Consider the following 18498-nt stretch of genomic DNA (forward strand, 5'->3'; position numbering starts at 1 on the left):
TCAAGCTGGTCCTGTTCTCCCTGCCTTTCAATCGAGCCAAGGCCAGGTGGCTTCACTCAGCTGGGAATGCCGCAGAGGTCATGCCAATGAACTAGCCATCGGGATAGAATGAGTTAATGATTTTTTGTAAATAACGTTAATAAGACGTGCACTGTTTTTTACTAACAGTTAACTGAAGTCAACAAGTGTACCTACTATGTGCCTGGCTCTGTGCTCAATGCTCTGATATACATTATTTCATTTAACTGTTATAATATTCTAATGAAGCAGGCTTTCCCGATACTGCCATTCACAGGTGAAGAAACTAAAACTCAGGAATGTTAAGTGGCTTTCCAGTGATTATTCGCTTCAGGAACAGCGATTTCCTAGATACCCATTTTCTTCCTAATTTCTTCTTAAGGTTCAAAGGGCATGAGCCATCAGCTTTCTGCTTTGGGGCTTTTGAGAGGTAGGGGCCCACCATCTCTATACACAATGCCTTCACTGAGCAGAGTGGACAGCACGCACTGACCACCTCTGGGCACTTCAGCGGCATCACACGGAAAATGGGGACAACACCATCTTCCGTGCGTGGCTACTGTGAAGATGGAGCAGTAACGTGAACAGAGAGCACAGAGCAGAGCCGAGGGCCTGACGCCCGCTTGGCAAATGGAATCGGTAATGGTAACGACTTTCTGTATCACGTGCACTCCAAGGACGTGACCTAGAAACCCTGCTTTTGGGGAAATCACCAGGGACAACGGTCTCTGCATGCCCACTACTTAGGAGACCTGGCTCCAAGGCAGCCTATTAAATATAAACCGCACGAATCTGTACTGTTCTAGTTGTTTTCTTCAACTTCACAGTCACCTTGCTTGTCTCAGGAATTTTTAAACCGGTTTAGGCCCAAGAAGAGAAAACCACCTCAAAAACCAGTCTTCTCTTCCGGCATGAGCTAACAGCTGCTACTCACGGGTGTTACAAAGAAGAAAACTTCCTGGAGGCCATGACCGTACCCACACACTCGCTCTTCCAAGGCTGCTGTCCTGGAAATGATTTGCTCTCCACTAAACTAACAATCACTCCTGCCCACAAAGATAAGGTCGTGAGTAAACACCTTGTGCTGGGAATCCTGGCTCCGGGGTTTTGACAAACTAACCCTATTTCCTTAGAGACTTTCTTCTAGTCCAGAAAACACATGGCTTCCTTCGGTAGGTCTTGTCTTTGCTCCTCGCCCGGTTATTTATGAGCGGTTAATTAATAAACATTCTTCCCTTCATTTTCCAAAAGAAATTACTCTTTGCTCCTTTCTCATTACACCACCCCTCCACTTCGTCACCCATTTTGAAGGACGTCACAGCAGTGGGACAGAGGACAGGCTGCACAAGAACCAACTTGTCCCGTTGCGTCGCCGGCGCCCAGCACAGCAGCTGCTGAACAGCAGGTGGTCAATCACGTTTGTTGAACGCACAGTGAACTTTTGGACTAATTGCTGAATGAATGACAATGCCATCTGTGTAATTTTATATGAATATTAGTTTCTCACTTTATAAACTACAGACAGTGTCTGCATCATATTGATGATTCAACAGTTAGGTGGCATCTGCATATTCCCCTTTTGCTTATTCTTTAACGTGATTTTCCATGACAGGTCTGCAAACTCCCTGAGAGATGAACAGTTTATACCTACCGAATTCTGCAGAGGGTTCTGCCCCGCACTAGTAGCGTCTGAGCTCTCGTTTTACAGTTAGGATTTATGTACTCCATTCCTACAACGATGGCTATTTTTCACACATCTTCCAAGTGCATTCTATAACACGGCTACAAAGGCAGGTGTATGAAACCTTTGGGAGTGGGCTGAATCATGCCCCAGGGCCCCCACCCCCACCAAAGACATGTCCATCCAGAACATGGAAATGTTGGAGATCCTGTAACAGTGGGACCATCCTGGGCTGTGCAGGTCGAAAACCAATGCCAAGTGTCTTTGTAGGAAGAGGGGACACAGACCGAAGGGAAAAGCATGGGGTGAGGTGGAGGGGGGGAGAGGCCACGTGAGGTCAGGGGTGGAGACTGGAGTGAAGCAATCACCAGCCAAGGACACCAGGAAGGACCCCCTCCACAGCTCCTGGAGGGAGGACAGCCCTGTGGACACCTTGACGCCACGCTTCTGGCTTCCAGAACTGTGAGAGAATAACTTCTACTGTTTTAAGCCACCTACTCATAATTTATTACAGCAGCCTGGAGGGACTAATACCCCCTCCTCAGGAAACTAACTTCTCGGAAACCTTTCTTTTGGTCTATGGTTCATGTACGCCAAAGCCCTTGCCCTCGAACCAGGAACAAATATGATAATATAAAGCCTCTTTTATGAAACAAACCTTGTAACAGCAACAAGTTGAGATAAAGTCTTGGACATTAAAGCAAATACCTAAAGATGGAAAGTAGACCAACTAAAAAGTAAAAGTTCAAAAAAGAATAAAAAATTTTTTGCCACATTGCCATCTTACCTCATCCACCACTTTGGAAAAATAGTGAAGGGTAGAAATTACTTCTTCATCACCTTTGCCAAGAGCAAAATTCTAAGACCAAAGAACAGAGGAGCCGGGTGTTAACTGAATGCTTGGGAATTCAGCACCACAGCGTCACCCCACCACGCACACACTCCACGTCGCCTCCTTTCTTCTCCTATGAGCACAGCACGTCTGAGCGTCTAATGGCAGAATGTGAGCTCTCCCCTTCTTCGGCTCCGACCACGCACCCGACGGCCCCCCCCAAACTAGCCCTCCACTGGCCATCGCCCTCCCATTCAGACATCACGGTAACTCTGCCTTTACTCCCTGGAGTTGCTGGTGTCAGTTCACCTGCAGTCCCCCGGGGACTATAAGCCCCCTTAGCTGAGGACTTCCGTAGGCTACGGAGAACACAGCACACAGGCTCTGAGATAATCACCAGTTGGACTTTATCAGGGGGAAGGAAAAGGCAAGAAAAAAGAAAACAATGGAAATGGGCCATGGGAAAAAAGAGAGGGAGGGTGGGCAGGAGGGAGGGCGGGAGGTCTCTAAGGAACGAACGCCTCCGGGGAGTTTCTTTCGAAGAGCTCCCAACGAGGAAATCCTGAGCGCAGCATCATGGGCCCGTTACCTGTTTTTCATACGCCAGGAGTTGCTTCGAAAGCTGCTGAGTGGCCAGGCACATTTCATTCTGCACGGAGAAGAGAAAAGCAAGTAAGACTTGTTCGATGCATACACAGTCGCCGAAAACTGGCACCTCAGAGAATTCCTTAAAAATATGTGTGTGTAAAATAATTAGTTTGTTCAGAAATTATTTGGAAGGACAGAACCAAAGGTTAAAGCTTGCCCCCCCCCCCCCCATTTACAAAGGACTGCTTCTTCTGGCTGTCGAGTCAGTAAACAGATGTAGAGAACACGTATAACGTGGTCGACAAAGGCACGGTCCCATCCTCCTAGGGCTTACGAGGGAAACAGATATCAAGAAAACAGTCACGAGCATAACGAGCGTAACGAGAACCCCAAAGGAAACACTGGGGGCATTAGGGGGTTCTGAGAGGACGGGCCACAGGGTGTCTAAGGAAGAGATGTTTAAAGCAGCCCACTGAAGAAAGATTAAGAGCTAGCCCAGGGGACAGCTCCCCACAAGGAGGGGCCCCCACGTGGGCAAAGCGCACAGCCTGCCTGTTGGAAGAGCTACAGCAAGGAGTGCAGGGGGGAACGAGGGGTGCAGCACATGGGGGCGGGACAGGGCTGCCAGGGCAGACAGAGGGCGGGCAAGCAGAGCGAGGGCACGCAGGACCAGAGCGAGGGCACGCAGGACCCGGGGGTGGGAACCGAAGCAGCACTAGGACGCGACCAGATGGTGGCACCCTGAGAGCCCTGGCTCGGGAATGACGGGTGGCACCACAGAGGCACGGCTTCAGCGCTTGGGGAGGCCCCTCTGAGCCAGTTTTCACCGGCCAACACTGTCCACTTTCCCCTTCTCTTTCTTATCCCTCCAATCTCTGGCTGCAAACAGTTTTCTACAACTACCCCCCCCAACCCCCCCCCAAAATGGACTCGGCCTAGAAAACGTGCCTTATGTTTCTAAAGCTCAGCAAAAGCTTCTCTTCAGATCCAGGGCTTATTCCCAAGAGCAGAGAAGTGCCACCAGGTCTGGCCTGGAGCAGACAGGGCCAGGGTGCTGGCCTGCCTTGGCCTTGGCCTTGGCCTCCACTTACTTCCTAATACTCTTGGGTTTGCTGTTCCTCTGTGCAAGGACTGAGCTCCACAGGGGCTTGTTTCATTTTTCATGATCCTCCTTTGCAAGACGCAGCGGGGCCTAATCCAACCCTGTTAGGACCCTCTTTGCAGACAGCTGGCTGGCTCTTTCCCTGGTTTCCTTCATCTGCCCCAAGGACAGGCTTAACAGACCCTGAAACGAGGCTCTCTCCCTCTTTCCTGAAATAAAGCCAGGCAAATATAATAAACATCCCTGGCTCTGGCACCCTACTGGGTGCCACCCCTTTCCAAACCAGCCAGAGCTGGCTGCAGAGAGGAAGGCAAGTCCACCGGCACTGCGTCAGGCATCTAGACAGGGACGCACCACTGTCCCCAGCACACAGTGGGCACCCTGCAAATGCTGGATGAACGAAGGAGTGAACAAACAAGGTCAGAAGATTCATCTAGATTCCAAGTTTAAAACAATACCCTCAACTGTGGCGTGAGGAGGAAAATACTGCCTAGTCCCACAAGGAAGCATCACAAATGGCCAGGGGTGACAGGTGGACAGGGACAAAGCAACAGCAGAACATGCCCACCACCACCTTCAGCAGTGTTGTTCTGAAGACCACAGTGTGTGGGAACTGGGGTCCTAGCCCACTCACCGGGCCGATTCTCAGCTGCATTGGCAGCTCCCTTACTCCTCAGAGTTGTTAGTACTGGGTGTAAGACGGATCTGTTCAAGCTACCGGGGCACTTGCCTGGGGCCGCACCACGCACACTATGCTCCACTGACCCACAGAATCACCCCAACAACAGTGGTGAACAGCTCAGGGCACCTAATCCCTGCGAGACGCCACCCTGGGTGCATTCCGACATTATCTCATTCGATTCTGACATCCCCGTAAGGCAGGCTCTAATTATTAACTCAGTTTCACAGATGGAAAAACTGAGGCAAAACGAGGTTAAGCTACTCACTTGCCCGAGGTCACACAGCCAGTCAGCTGGGCTGGGATGTGAACCCAAGTCCATCCGACTAAAACCCACAATGTCAAACACCACTCTCTAAGAGCCCAAGTCCTGCTGAGAGGTGAAGGTCTCTGCTGTGGACTGACCTGACAAACTTCCTGTAAACGGACGGTCATCGTCCTCACCTTGTGAGGTCAGTGGTCTCTGTCACAGCTGCTCAACCCTGCTGCTACCGCATGGAAGTGGCAGGCACAGCCTATAGGAATCGAGTGCAACGTCATTCCAATAAAGCTTTATTTACAACAACGAGAGGCCAGCCCAAGGGCAGGTTGTCGCCGACCCTGCTTTAGACGGGGACGTTTCAGAAGCGCACATTTCTGCCACACAACTTCAGATTTGGGAAATGTTTTCTGCTCTTCTAATTCATACTTTTTTCTTTGTAACTTTGGCTAAGTCTAAAACTTTACTCCCCCACATTTGTAACCTTTAGAGACTGGTCAATAGACAGGATAAACCCCCTCCTGGCCTTCAAAACGAGAGAAGGCCCCAGGCTACTTGAAGTCTTCTCTTCTCGGGAGCTTACTGGCAATCGGCCCCACAGATCATGGAAAACCGGCCAGGGAGCTGCCAGCACCACACTGCACCCAGGTACGGGGACCACACGTGGGTGTCACTCAGACGACCCCCGGAGCGCAGGGAAGGAGGGCTCACAGCACACTGCAGCTGCTCTCCCGACCACTGTGTGCAATGGACCCTGCCTCCTCTCCCCTAGAAATGCCGGATGAAAAGCTGTGTTTTCACGTGTGTGTGGTTTCAGGCAGCACCTTGCTGTTCTACCAGCACGGTTTCACTGGGAACAGGCTGGAAGTCAGAAATGGCCCGTCACCCAACCTGAAAGAACGCGACTTCCCTGTACGGAGCACACGGGAAGGAAAGTCTCCGAACTGGGCCAGTGGTCATCTGACGCAACCTCCTGCACCGCCAAGGTTTTATGAGCTGCTCGACCCACACCAGCCAATTAGTCCGCGCCCTCTGGGGTGAGTCCACACAATCACCTCTGCAACAAGACCTGCCCAGTTGGAGCTGGAGCAGAGTAAAGGTGAGTAATCCCAACAATGAAGACAGCTGCTAACCTTTATTCAGCCCCTCCTAGCGCTCGACACTGCTGTTAAGTGTTTTTCAGGTACTGCCACATTTAATCCTTAGAGCGCGCCTATGAGGCAGGGCCATCAGAAAGGATAATGACTTCCTAAAATCACCCGACTTATAAGTGGCTAGGCAAAGACTCAATTCAGACCTGGCGGACCCGAAAGCTAAAGCTTGAGCTCTGAACACTCCACCACACCAACCCAAAACCCCGAAGTGTATCTATCTAGTCAGTGCTCGGCAGGCAGCCCCGACAATTGGGACATAAATCCACGCTTTTCTAGCTGCAGTCCAACAAGAGGTGGCCCACCGCTTAGATGCGTCACGGGTTCCCGTGACTGCTTCCGGACACTGGAAGAACTCTCTGCTTACCGTCTACGCTACTTGATGCCTCACAAGAACCCTTTACAAAGAGGACCCAACAAGGGGCTGCCTGACAGGCACTCCCATGTCAGAGCCTCCCGAGGCTGCCACCAAGGCCGACCGTGGTCAGTAAACCTGGAAGGGAAACCGAGATTTTTTTCAGAGGAATGTTTATCTTAAGGTGGCCCAGAGCGCTTCCTAACTCCAATGTCACCGGAAACCCCCGCGGACAGCACCATCCACAGTGTGCGTGAATGGAGAGGCTGGGGGCAGGGCAGAGGAAACCCACTGGAGTCAAAGTCGCGGCGGGGGCATTTGCTTAGATCTACACCAAGTACTTGACCAGAAATGCTTCCTGGAGCCAAGCGGCTGACAGTCCCGTCTACCAGTGCTTACCACAGAGCTGGGTCATGGGTGGCTCTAGTTCAGGAGCCCTGAGGTGGGAGGCACATTGGGGTGGGGGGCGCAGCAGGAACCGAGGCAGAGGGCTGAGTTTGGGGGCAGCTGGGATTCCCGAGGCACCAGGGAAGCCCTGGGGCACTTGGGCAAATGAAGGGCAAGATCAGGTGGGCACTGAGAGCAGTCCTGAGTGGCTCTGGTGGAAAAGAGACACTGAAAGGAGACAACGAACGGCACGAGGGTCAGGAGACCAACCGAAGGAAGTCAAGCGAGAGCTGGACACAGATCTGAGCCCGGGCCACAAGGCGGAGAAGGTGGCAGAGATCTGTGGCATGTTCCTGGGTCATAAACCACAGCGTGTTCTAAGGAGGAAGGGGAGGAGCCTAAGAAAATGGCTCTAGTCTGGAGGAAGGATGGAGGACAATGCCCCTAGCTAAGCACCAAGGAGGGGACAGATTTGGGAGTGACATTGAAAGGAAGGATGGAGGACAATGCCCCTAGCTAAGCACCAAGGAGGGGACAGATTTGGGAGTGACATTGAACTGTACAGTGGGGCCAGGCCTGGTGCTGGGCATCGGAGACGAAGAGAATCTGCCCTCTGGGAGCTCGTAGTCCACAGAGGGACAAGGAAACCCCACTCGCCGCACCTTAAGCGCACTGGCCAACGAGTGCACAGGGCACCCGGCATACAGATGCGTTCTGGCCAGGAAGGGAGAAGAGGTAGAAAGCAAAGGTGTCAAACACATCCGGGACTTCAGGTTAGTCTGAAAAGCCAGGAAGGGTTGGTGGGGTTGCCTGCCAGCAGGACCGGCACAGCAAAGTCTCGAGATGAGTAGAGGGGCCAACATGTTCTAGAACAGCCAAAGGCGAGGCTGAAGTGCATGAAGATCTTTGAGCACCTTACTGAGTTTAACCTCTGCCGAGGGTACAGGGAGTCACCGAAGCATTTGAAGACAGCGAAGGATGTGACTGACTCAGCGGTAGGGTGGAGGAGGGACTGAAGGGGAAGACACCTCCCAAAGACAGGAAGACTGGGTCAATGTTGCGACAGCCCAGGGGAGAATACATACACACTTGCATCTGTTCAGACACTCCGTAGGTTCTTAACTCATTTAGCTAATAGTCTGAAACACAGCAGATCTAAGTAACCTGTCTCTGCTGGGTTCACGCCCGAGAAATGTGCACAGCTGCTGTCTTCCGCACGACCTGTAACGTAGCACTCCATTCCCACCCCGGACAAAGGCACGTCTGACAGCGGGGAAAGGACCAGATGTGACTCCGGGCTGCTTTACAACGCTGAAGGGGGCTCACGGACTACAGCTGCGTCCTAGCACTTGCGCCAAACAGAACTTAAAACCTCCCCGCAATCAGCAAAGCTGCTCACATAACTTGCCTCTAGTTCTTCTCGCCCTTCCTCTTTCTAAAACTGAAAGTTTGCTATCTTGGAATATAGAAATTTACTATGAGGTCTTATTAAAATGTCTTTTATGAACATTTATCATTTATAAGCAGCATAAACCTAGTTTTTAAAATAGAATGAAAACCTGCATCTTGCTAAGTACCTCTGTTTTCAAAAACAAAATTATAAAATGATATGAATCTAATTCAATAGATCTAGGTAGAAAATATATTAAGAAATGATGTTTCTCTAAGTTATATTTAAGAAAATAGAAAATGCAGAATTAAAAACCCCGAGAGACAGAAATATATATATATACTGATCAAAGAGAAGTCAGAAAAGTTTTCTTTTTTAATTCAGAACAAAACAAAACACCGAAGTCTTCAAATAAACCTGAGAAACCCACCGGCCCTGACCCAGCTGGTCTGAGTGCCACTGGCCACTGTCTGACGCTGTCGCCGAGTCTGGTGGCACTGGCCAGATGTCCCTGCCAGCCTCTGCTGCAGGGAGTGCCGAGGCAGGAGGAGGCTTTCTGGCCAGGAAGAGAGCCCATGTGACGATCATCTGGTGTGAATTAAAAGCCAGTTACAGCCTCTTGAAATGCAAGACCCACTTAACTTTGGCAAAACTCGGTTTTCTGGCTCGAAAGACAAAACGCAAGGAGAAAGTGCTTGAACATCAAGTAAATGATTCTGACAGATAAGGAGAGGGAGAGACTCTTGGGAGCAGCAAAGACATAGTCCCTTAAGTCTTGGTGCTCTGACACAATAGTTGAAACAGAAAAACAAATCACTTAATGACCGTATTTAAGTTACTGAATAGCAAGCAAGTTCAGGTATAAGCCCAGTCGAAATATTTTACTTTCTTAAATTTTGAATATTTAGGGGAAAATATGAAACATAGACAATATAAATAAACAGGGTTTAAAAAATCAATGAAGTATGTCCCCAGTTTCTGAATGTCTTACCAACAAATATGCAAAATTGTAAATGAACACAATTCACTTGGTCATTAAAATTAGTTCCAATTAATAAGCAACACTTACAATACAGTCTGCAATTCTGTATCTGTGGCCTGACCTCTGGCTATGAACTTTCAACAAGATCTCTTCCCCCAGCTTTGATGACCCACAGACATCTCGAAATCAGCCCTTCGGTAGAATTATGCTGACATCCCGGCCAGCACACACACACCCTTCTCCTCTTCCTGTGTTCTCCCAGCTGTCCACAGCTGATGCGCAGGCTGCGTCTTCCTTTACCAACCAGATCCCGTCACATCCAGCTGGCCACCCATCCACCTCCTAAACTCACGCACTTCTCTCCATCTCCACTGCCGCCTGCACGGTGCAGCTACCATCCCCAGGCCTAGTAGTGGCGAGTCTGGGCTCTGCCTTCAGGCTGACTCGCTCTGCCATGTATTCATGGGGTGAACTTGGACAATGTCCTCATCATCGGAATCCTTAAGTCTCCTGACCTATATAAAATGAGGATACTAACAAAACCCACCCCACAGAGCTGTCGGGGAATTTAAATGAACTGATCCACGTGAGAGCCCCCGAAACCGTGCCGGGAAGCTACTCGGTTTCAATAAACCTCGATGATCACAACCGTCCTCCTGTTAGGTGCCCGACACAGCTCTTCTGGGTCAGCTGACACTCTCTCCTGGCACAGCCGACGCTCTCAGGTGACTGTTCTGTCTGTCTCTCCACCCACCTGTAAGCTCCCTAATGGCAAGAGCTGAGCCTTCTTCCCGTTCATGACATGAATAAGAGACTACTAAAACAATGAGAACAAGTGATTATAAGTATCAAGAGCTATGCAATAAGGACCACAGTGAGCATTAATACACGCTGCTATTAAATACAGGGTGTGCTGTTTCTTTAGAGATCACCAATGACAAAAACAGTAACGTGTACAGGTGTAAGTCAGCCAAAAATCAATAACCAAAAGGATCAGCTGCCACAACATTCTGATGGGTAACACACAGAATTTTATTTTTAAGACACTCTCACGTCTTCTCTCGGAAAGTAACATACACGGGCACTTCTTGCTCTTACAAAGATTCGCTTTTGCTACTCAGCAATTTATTTTCCACGGTTTTGCAAGCCAGAGATATCTGTTCCTCAAAACAAAGAAGCCACCCAGTGGTTTCAGAACTGCGACTCCAGTCCTTCCAGAGGAAGTGCTCGAAGCACAGCCCCGCCGCCCGCACCGGCATCTGAGAGCGCCCGCTTAGGGGGGCAACAAAGCGCATGTGTCGGAGCGCTGGGCCCACCGGCCCACCACGAGGGAGAGAGGCTCGAGGGCTTCCCTCTGCGGCTGAACTGCCGGACGAATCAAAAGCAGTGATGCGGTCCCTCTCTACTGGTGCCTCTAGTTACGGGGACACAACTCTGTTCTTCAGCAACGAAAACAGATCGTCCTCGTTTCTGAAGGTGAACCAAAGTGAGAACAACAATTCTGATTTTATTTCAAAACTGTAAATGGTGTTGTTCTGATTTAGATTTCTCAACCCTCTCAGAGAAGTTCCGGAGGAGGGCAGAGGCGGGTACCTGGGCTCCGTAGACACGCTGCATCGCCTGGAGCAGCTGGTTGGTGTAGTCCGTGAGGGTGCCAGCATCCTCTTCAAACACACTCAGTAGAGAGCGAGTCTGCGCAGGAAGAAGAAAAGAGGTCAATTTCGTTTCTAAGGGAAAAGTTCCAAAGGAGGCAGGACACACACACACACACACACACACACAGATGGGGGAGAAGGCGCCTGTTCTCTGGCTTCGCTCTTCTTACTGGCACGAGCACGAACTAACTCCTACAACTTTAAGTCAGGAGGCCTTTCCTGACCCTCCAGACTACAGTACAGGGACTAACAACGCACTCTGGTGCTGGGGCCAGAAAGGAAAGCTAGTTTTGAAAAGATGAAGACTTGGGGCTGTTATCTGTCTCGACATCAGCCTCCACCTAAGCACCAGTTAAGTCCACGCAATAACACACACAGTTAAAAGGGCAGCCCCTCCCTTCGAGCCCATAAACCGAACCCCACGCCAGCCCTGCCTGTGTGTCTGGGCGCGGCACCCAGCACCACCCCATCCCAGTGGCTCACCACCTGTCTGGGTCTGCCATCATGGACATTTGCAGGAGGGTGTCATTCTTTCCTTTACAGTACTACAGTCAGTTTCCTTGTCTTTCACCTTATATTATCCAACCAATTTTCAAGCTCACGGCCAGGGAATTTTGCATACCCTGGGTCCACCAGTGGTAGATCTGGGGCACAAAACTCAAAGGGCAGCTTAGCCAGAATTCAGTTTGGTTTCTTCCAGAAGACGAACTCCTCGGTGCTCCGAGAGCAGTGGCGGTGCCACTGGGTGGAAGGCGTCTCCTACCTGCCGCACGGTGAGCACTACGGAAACACTCACACGCTGGGGGGCGTCTGAAGAAGTGGCCCGGCATCATGGAAGGGACCACACTCACTCAGGGGACTTTTGTTAATGTGCCCAGCACAGCGGGAACTTAAAATACTAAGTCATGATAATGAGACCTGTATTTCAGAAATAGGTCTAAAGCAGAAATAAGTTACAGAAATGCCTTTATGAGGTGACATAAAGACACTTTACCAAGAACAATCCATTAAAGCTTACTATTTCTTTTTCTAACCTATCTCAGGTAAGAGAGCAGTAGCTGACATCACAGCACCTCATTCAACTGCGGCAGGAACCTCGGCATTTGGATCAGTCGTTCCACCCAGCTTTGTTCCACAAATTCCAGGCACTTCACAGCAGCGCAGGCTGACCTTGAGTTTGCCCCAGGTCATCTTTAAGACTAAAAAATACCTGCTCTCAGACCACTGTACTGTTCCATACCAGTCCTTATCTACAGAAGGACCAGAACTACCATGAATAAGGAAAATGTAAAAGAGGTTTTTAAAAAGCTCTCAGTGAGAGCAAAACATCACGGGGTGCACAGAGCACATAATTTGTGCATCAGTATGGAATTCTTCAAACTTTTACAATTAAGATCCGCAGTACAAAACGTATTTTACCAAACGATACCATTAGTATGTGGATGCAACGATTTCTTTCCCTATTCGGTTCTTTTCTTTCCGTTTGCAAACAAAAATCACAGCTGTGACCTACTGGATCTACTAATCCATTAATGGATGTTAATCCATCAATAGATGAAAAACACTGGTTTAGAATTCTTCACTCCATCTCTTTAAAATATACTTTTTATTCAGGAAAAAAAAGACGGTCACAAGACGTTCTCAGAACCTACTCTGGGCGGTTCATCCTTCTCCATCCACGCATGCGTGCACACATCGCATCTCTGTCTTCACCCAACATCCGACTAAACACTGTGCCGGGGACTGAGACGCAAGGTGATGAGACCCAGCTCTGTGCTCTCCAGAGGCTTACAGTCTGTTGGCACCCCCGACAAAGAATCTGGGGTCACCTTGGGACCCTGTCGGCCCTGGACCCCAGTCTGCAGAGTTAATGAGATAATGAATTACATAAGGTGCCCACCAGTGCCTGACACGTAGTGACAGCACATGACGTTGATTCTACAGAAGGTAATGAACTTTCATTGATATAGTCTGGACAGGAAGGGGGTATAATTTCACTTTAACAGCAACACTGCCACCCACGCAGCTGTCCATGAATGTCACCTGGCGGCAGAGGACGTCTCCTACCCTTGGTGCCAGTGCTGGAGGAGCCCACCAGGGCTAGGATTCTGTTACCTTTCTATCTACAACTAACATGTCTAGGAGAGTGGGCAGGAAAAAGAGTGATACAACTGGATTGAGGATATTTATTTTTTTGCTACTACTGATATCCATTTAGTTGAGTCCTACTTGTGGTTTCTAATACTCTTAGGAATAAAACAGAATGGAAAATGAGATGAAAAGAGAGGACTCGTGCAAATGTCCTCCACAAAGAGAACAGAAAGAAAGCTAAAGCTACCATTTCCTCTGCACGTATGTGTCAGACACGGTGCTGAGCACTCAATGTTTGTTACTTCATTTAATACTTCCAACAACTGCAGGAGGTAGACACCAGGGTTACATTAACCTTATCTGATAGATAATGAAACTGAAGTTCACTGAGGCCAGGAAACTTGCTGGGCCTCCCACGGCTGGGAAGCAGCTGGGTGGGACATGACCCCGGNTATCTACAGAAGGACCAGAACTACCATGAATAAGGAAAATGTAAAAGAGGTTTTTAAAAAGCTCTCAGTGAGAGCAAAACATCACGGGGTGCACAGAGCACATAATTTGTGCATCAGTATGGAATTCTTCAAACTTTTACAATTAAGATCCGCAGTACAGAACGTATTTTACCAAACGATACCATTAGTATGTGGATGCAACGATTTCTTTCCCTATTCGGTTCTTTTCTTTCCGTTTGCAAACAAAAATCACAGCTGTGACCTACTGGATCTACTAATCCATTAATGGATGTTAATCCATCAATAGATGAAAAACACTGGTTTAGAATTCTTCACTCCATCTCTTTAAAATATACTTTTTATTCAGAAAAAAAAAAGATGGTCACAAGACGTTCTCAGAACCTACTCTGGGCGGTCCATCCTTCTCCATCCACGCATGCGTGCACACATTGCATCTCTGCCTTCACCCAACATCCGACTAAACATTGTGCCGGGGACTGAGACGCAAGGTGATGAGACCCAGCTCTGTGCTCTCCAGAGGCTCACAGTCTGTTGGCACCCTCGACAAAGAATCTGGGGTCACCTTGGGACCCTGTCGGCCCTGGACCCCAGTCTGCAGAGTTAATGAGATAATGAATTACATAAGGTGCCCACCAGTGCCTGACACGTAGTGACAGCACATGACGTTGATTCTACAGAAGGTAATGAACTTTCATTGATATAGTCTGGACAGGAAGGGGGTATAATTTCACTTTAACAGCAACACTGCCACCCACGCAGCTGTCCACGAATGTCACCTGGCGGCAGAGGACGTCTCCTACCCTTGGTGCCAGTGCTGGAGGAGCCCACCAGGGCTAGGATTCTGTTACCTTTCTATCTACAACTAACATGTCTAGGAGAGTGGGCAGGAAAAAGAGTGATACAACTGGATTGAGGATATTTATTTTTTTGCTACTACTGATATCCATTTAGTTGAGTCCTACTTGTGGTTTCTAATACTCTTAGGAATAAAACAGAATGGAAAATGAGATGAAAAGAGAGGACTTGTGCAAATGTCCTCCACAAAGAGAACAGAAAGAAAGCTAAAGCACGTATGTGTCAGACACGGTGCTGAGCACTCAATGTTTGTTACTTCATTTAATACTTCCAACAACTGCAGGAGGTAGACACCAGGGTTACATTAACCCTATCTGATAGATAATGAAACTGAAGTTCACTGAGGCCAGGAAACTTGATGGGCCTCCCACGGCTGGGAAGCAGCTGGGTGGGACGTGACCCCGGTCTGCTGGCCACACCAGCCGGGCTCGTCCCGCTGCAGGAAGCTGCATCTGCCCCCGGCAGGGCGAGTTCTACCAAGGAACTGGCGTGCGCTTGCGGCCCACCGTCCTGCCTGGAGGCAGGATAAAGGCCGCCTGGAGCTGGCTGCTCTGCGGCGGTTTACTGTCATGCTCTCACCTCCGATCGCTGCCAAAGAACAGCAACACAGGGGTTGTTTTCCCCCCTTATTTACACTTTGGACATAGTGACCACGACACCCATTAAAACGGACAGGAAAACGCCAATCCTCCCTTTTTAATTTAACTAGGTCACGCTCTCCCCTGGAAAAAAATATCCCTCGCTATCTCAGACAAGGTTCTGATTTTGAGGCAGGATAGTAAAAAGCCAGGAAAATTCCTTGGCAAGTGGAATGGGGAAACTGAGGCAGGTGGCTGACTCAAACGGGCCCCACCCAACATCCTGACTCACCTGCCTCCTTCTCTCTTGCACGAACACTACCTTAACCATTCAGCCCTCAGGACAATGGGGTTCTGATCAGCATCAAATAGTCTTAGGAACAAAGCCTTGGGTCTGCTGACCACAGAGAGTTTTGGTCAAACCGGAGATAACATCTAGGCCTCAGTGGTGTTTCAGCCCCAGGCCCAGAAGAGCGACAAAACCAGACTAAGCAACATTATGGCTGATGTCAGACTGGCTCCACTGACTAATGACCCCCACAGCCTAGTGCTGACCAATCAGTAGAGACCACAATCCTGAAAGGACAGACCTGGAAAGCTGATGAAGTCTACTGAGATCCTCCCCTGAGACCTCCCCTAAAAGTCCCACTTTTATAAAACCCTTAAAGCAAAGGACCTAGTGCCTGCTCGCTCCTGCACGCCCCCCACTTCTTTCCTTGAGCACATATCTTTGCTTCTCTCTCCTAAGCTCCAAGGGCCCTTCTTTTGTCTCCGTAACTTGTTTCCCGAGTCAGCACAGCCCAGCTGGCTCCCTTCTGTCTCCGTGACTCTCTTCCTAAAAGGCTAAATAAACTTTTTGCGCTCGAGTTTTTGGCTCTGAATTTTCTTTGCTGAACTCAAGAACCAAGGTCCAGTATTGCCACCAGCGATATCACCGATCAGCTTCACATCTGCTTAAACGTGCATTTGGAACAACAGGAATGTTCTGAGAGATAAGGAAGGAATGAGACCAATGACAAGGCAAAGGTACACCAGTTCAAAATTTCTACGGCAGTCAGAAAGCCATTGGTGCACATCACTTACGAAGGCAGCAACAGCCATCATTCATGGAGGCAGGAAGACACTTTACATACGCTACCTACTCTTCATAAGAATTCCACTCAGTGCCCAGCTTTATTCTGACCCGAGAGGGGTCAAAACACAAGCTAAGAGAGGTTGAGCAACTCACTGAAGGTAACAGTGGCAGAATCAGGATGTGAATTCCATCCTTTACCTACTATCCTACACTCTCAGGAGGATGCCTGGCCAGAAACACAAAACCAAACGCCCTACGGATGTGGCCTCTATCTTAAAGAAACTGGTTACCTAACAAAATAGTCCTAGACATTTTTTCACTCGAGAATAGTCATCTAATCATATAATGGCACAATTTTAATGGCTCTGATTGTAAAACTTGTGTATTGAAGTTACACGTAAGCATTTTAGAATGTAAAAGCAATTAAAGTCCTTAGACCTATAATTTGGCGGCAGAGGCAAAGAAATGTCTCTGCAGAGCCGAGGCTACTGAAAGAAAAAAATGCACCGCAAACCACGAGAACAGCAGGTAAAATCTTCCCCACAACAAAGACGCGACCACCAGGCTGCGTTTGGAGGCCGCTCGCTGGACTAAAGACCGGTCTGGTCTATCAGAGAGGGCTATTCCCAGCTCTACTACTCACTGCACAATCTCAGAACTAAGCCTTCTGGCTCTCTGTGCTTCATTATGCCAACTGCAGAGGAAACAAACAAAAAATCGAAACCAAACAGCGGCAAAAGCGCTTCCGTCTTCCGCTTATCCCCAAAGCAGACTGCCGTCTTCCGCTTATCCCCAAAGCAGACTGCCTGCACAAAAGAGCACGGGTGAAGAAGTACGAGCTGCAGCGGCTCCGAGCTGCCTCTGCATCCCGGCCACAGCAGTGCCCACGCTGTACTGGCGCTGCGCTTTCCTCTCAGTCTCGGGAACAGACTGGGAACCAGCAGAGGGCAAGCACGCTTATCTCAGCCGTCACTACCTCCCAGCACTAGCGGCGCCTGGTGAGAAGCACAGGCTCACTCGCAAGCAGCAACAGAGACAAGCGTGTCAATCCCTAAACCTCGACCTCTCACAGACCGGAGGTAATGATATGGGTGCACACGCAGACTAGTTGTATAAGACATCGCGCAGCACTAAAGAGGAGGAGACGATAGATGTGTGTGAAGTCAGGCAACTGCTTCCAGCCCTTCCTGCGTCACAAAGTCCAAATACAAAAGCTTTTGTGTTCGTTTAATGAAACCCATGCAACCAGGTTACTGGAGCAACCCTCGTAACTACTCCACACAAAACTAGAGGAAACAAACAACAGGTGTTTCTTAGGATCTTTTCCTTTTAGTGAAATAACAGTTTGGTCACCAGCGCTAGAAAAGCCAGGTGTCAGGTAGCTGGGCTAACTTGACAAGTACAGGAAGAATGCCTGGGTTCCAGTCCTGACTCCACCACTGGATCGTACATAATCTTGGGCCAGTTATTTAACTTCTCTGCTCCCAGGTAATTTTAACAGAGCACCTACCTCAAGAGTGTTGGGAGAACTGAGCGAATTAATGTACGCAAAGCATTTAGAACAGCGTGGGGCCCATAAAATGTATGTGGGATGCAGGTGTTTGCTATCGTTTTTATTCTTTACTCATAAAATGAAGGAGCTGGATTAGATGCCTCCCAGTTCCAAGTCTGCGAGGCTCCTTAACGGTAAAGCGGCACCGGGCACATGCCCACACAAGAGTGTTAAATAAATACGCTCTGATGATTATCAAAGACCTCTTGGAAAGTCAGCATCCATTCAACAACCTTACCAAGAAACCTAGTAGGGTGACACCCAAGTTGCAAAAACAACGACAAACTCCTTACATTAAGAGGGACACTTTAGGAATGACAATGCATCTAAAACTCCTTTTCCACATGGAGGCTGAGAGTTACAAACCATGCCGATGATGACAAAATTTTAAGCTTCTGAAGCTCCTTACCTGGTCCATGTCCCTCATTCTGCAGATGAGAATACTGAGCCAGGATGGGAATACGTGACTTGTTCAAATCACATGGTAAGTCAGTGTTAGAGCCCAGCATCAGGACCCAGGTCTCCTGACTTGTTTGCCATCGCTCTTTCTAGTTCCTCAGAGCTAAGCAACTCCAGTAAAGCACTCAGAAATAGAGCCAGAAATTCAGGTGACTTGGTGAGGGCTCCACGGAGAATCAGTGCAACCTCTCTAACCTGGCTCCACCACCGCCACCGCCACCACCACCACCACCACATTCAGTTAGGAAAGCAAAGCACTTCGAACCTCAGTTTCTACAACTTCAAAGCAAGCTTGTTCAAAGTGTTATTGTTAGAAATTCTATCTTCAATCCCACA

At 49.0% G+C, this 18498-nt stretch overlaps 1 protein-coding gene across 2 annotated transcripts in view; it reads right to left on the minus strand.

Annotated features, from left to right (window-relative positions):
* APPL2 (adaptor protein, phosphotyrosine interacting with PH domain and leucine zipper 2) overlaps positions 1-18498 on the minus strand; it is a 40745-nt gene that overhangs the window by 20848 nt on the left and 1399 nt on the right. For both annotated transcript variants that reach the window (XM_037067945.1, XM_037067946.1), the window contains exons 2-4: positions 11018-11116; positions 3121-3180; positions 2487-2558 (exon numbers count right to left, since the gene is read on the minus strand). In XM_037067945.1, the coding sequence (XP_036923840.1) occupies positions 2487-2558; positions 3121-3180; positions 11018-11116 (231 nt within the window). The remainder of the gene's footprint in view (positions 1-2486; positions 2559-3120; positions 3181-11017; positions 11117-18498) is intronic.

This window comes from Sturnira hondurensis, unplaced genomic scaffold (genome assembly GCF_014824575.4).
Source record: "Sturnira hondurensis isolate 20B ecotype Veracruz unplaced genomic scaffold, ASM1482457v3 Scaffold0017436, whole genome shotgun sequence".
NCBI lineage: Eukaryota > Metazoa > Chordata > Mammalia > Chiroptera > Phyllostomidae > Sturnira > Sturnira hondurensis.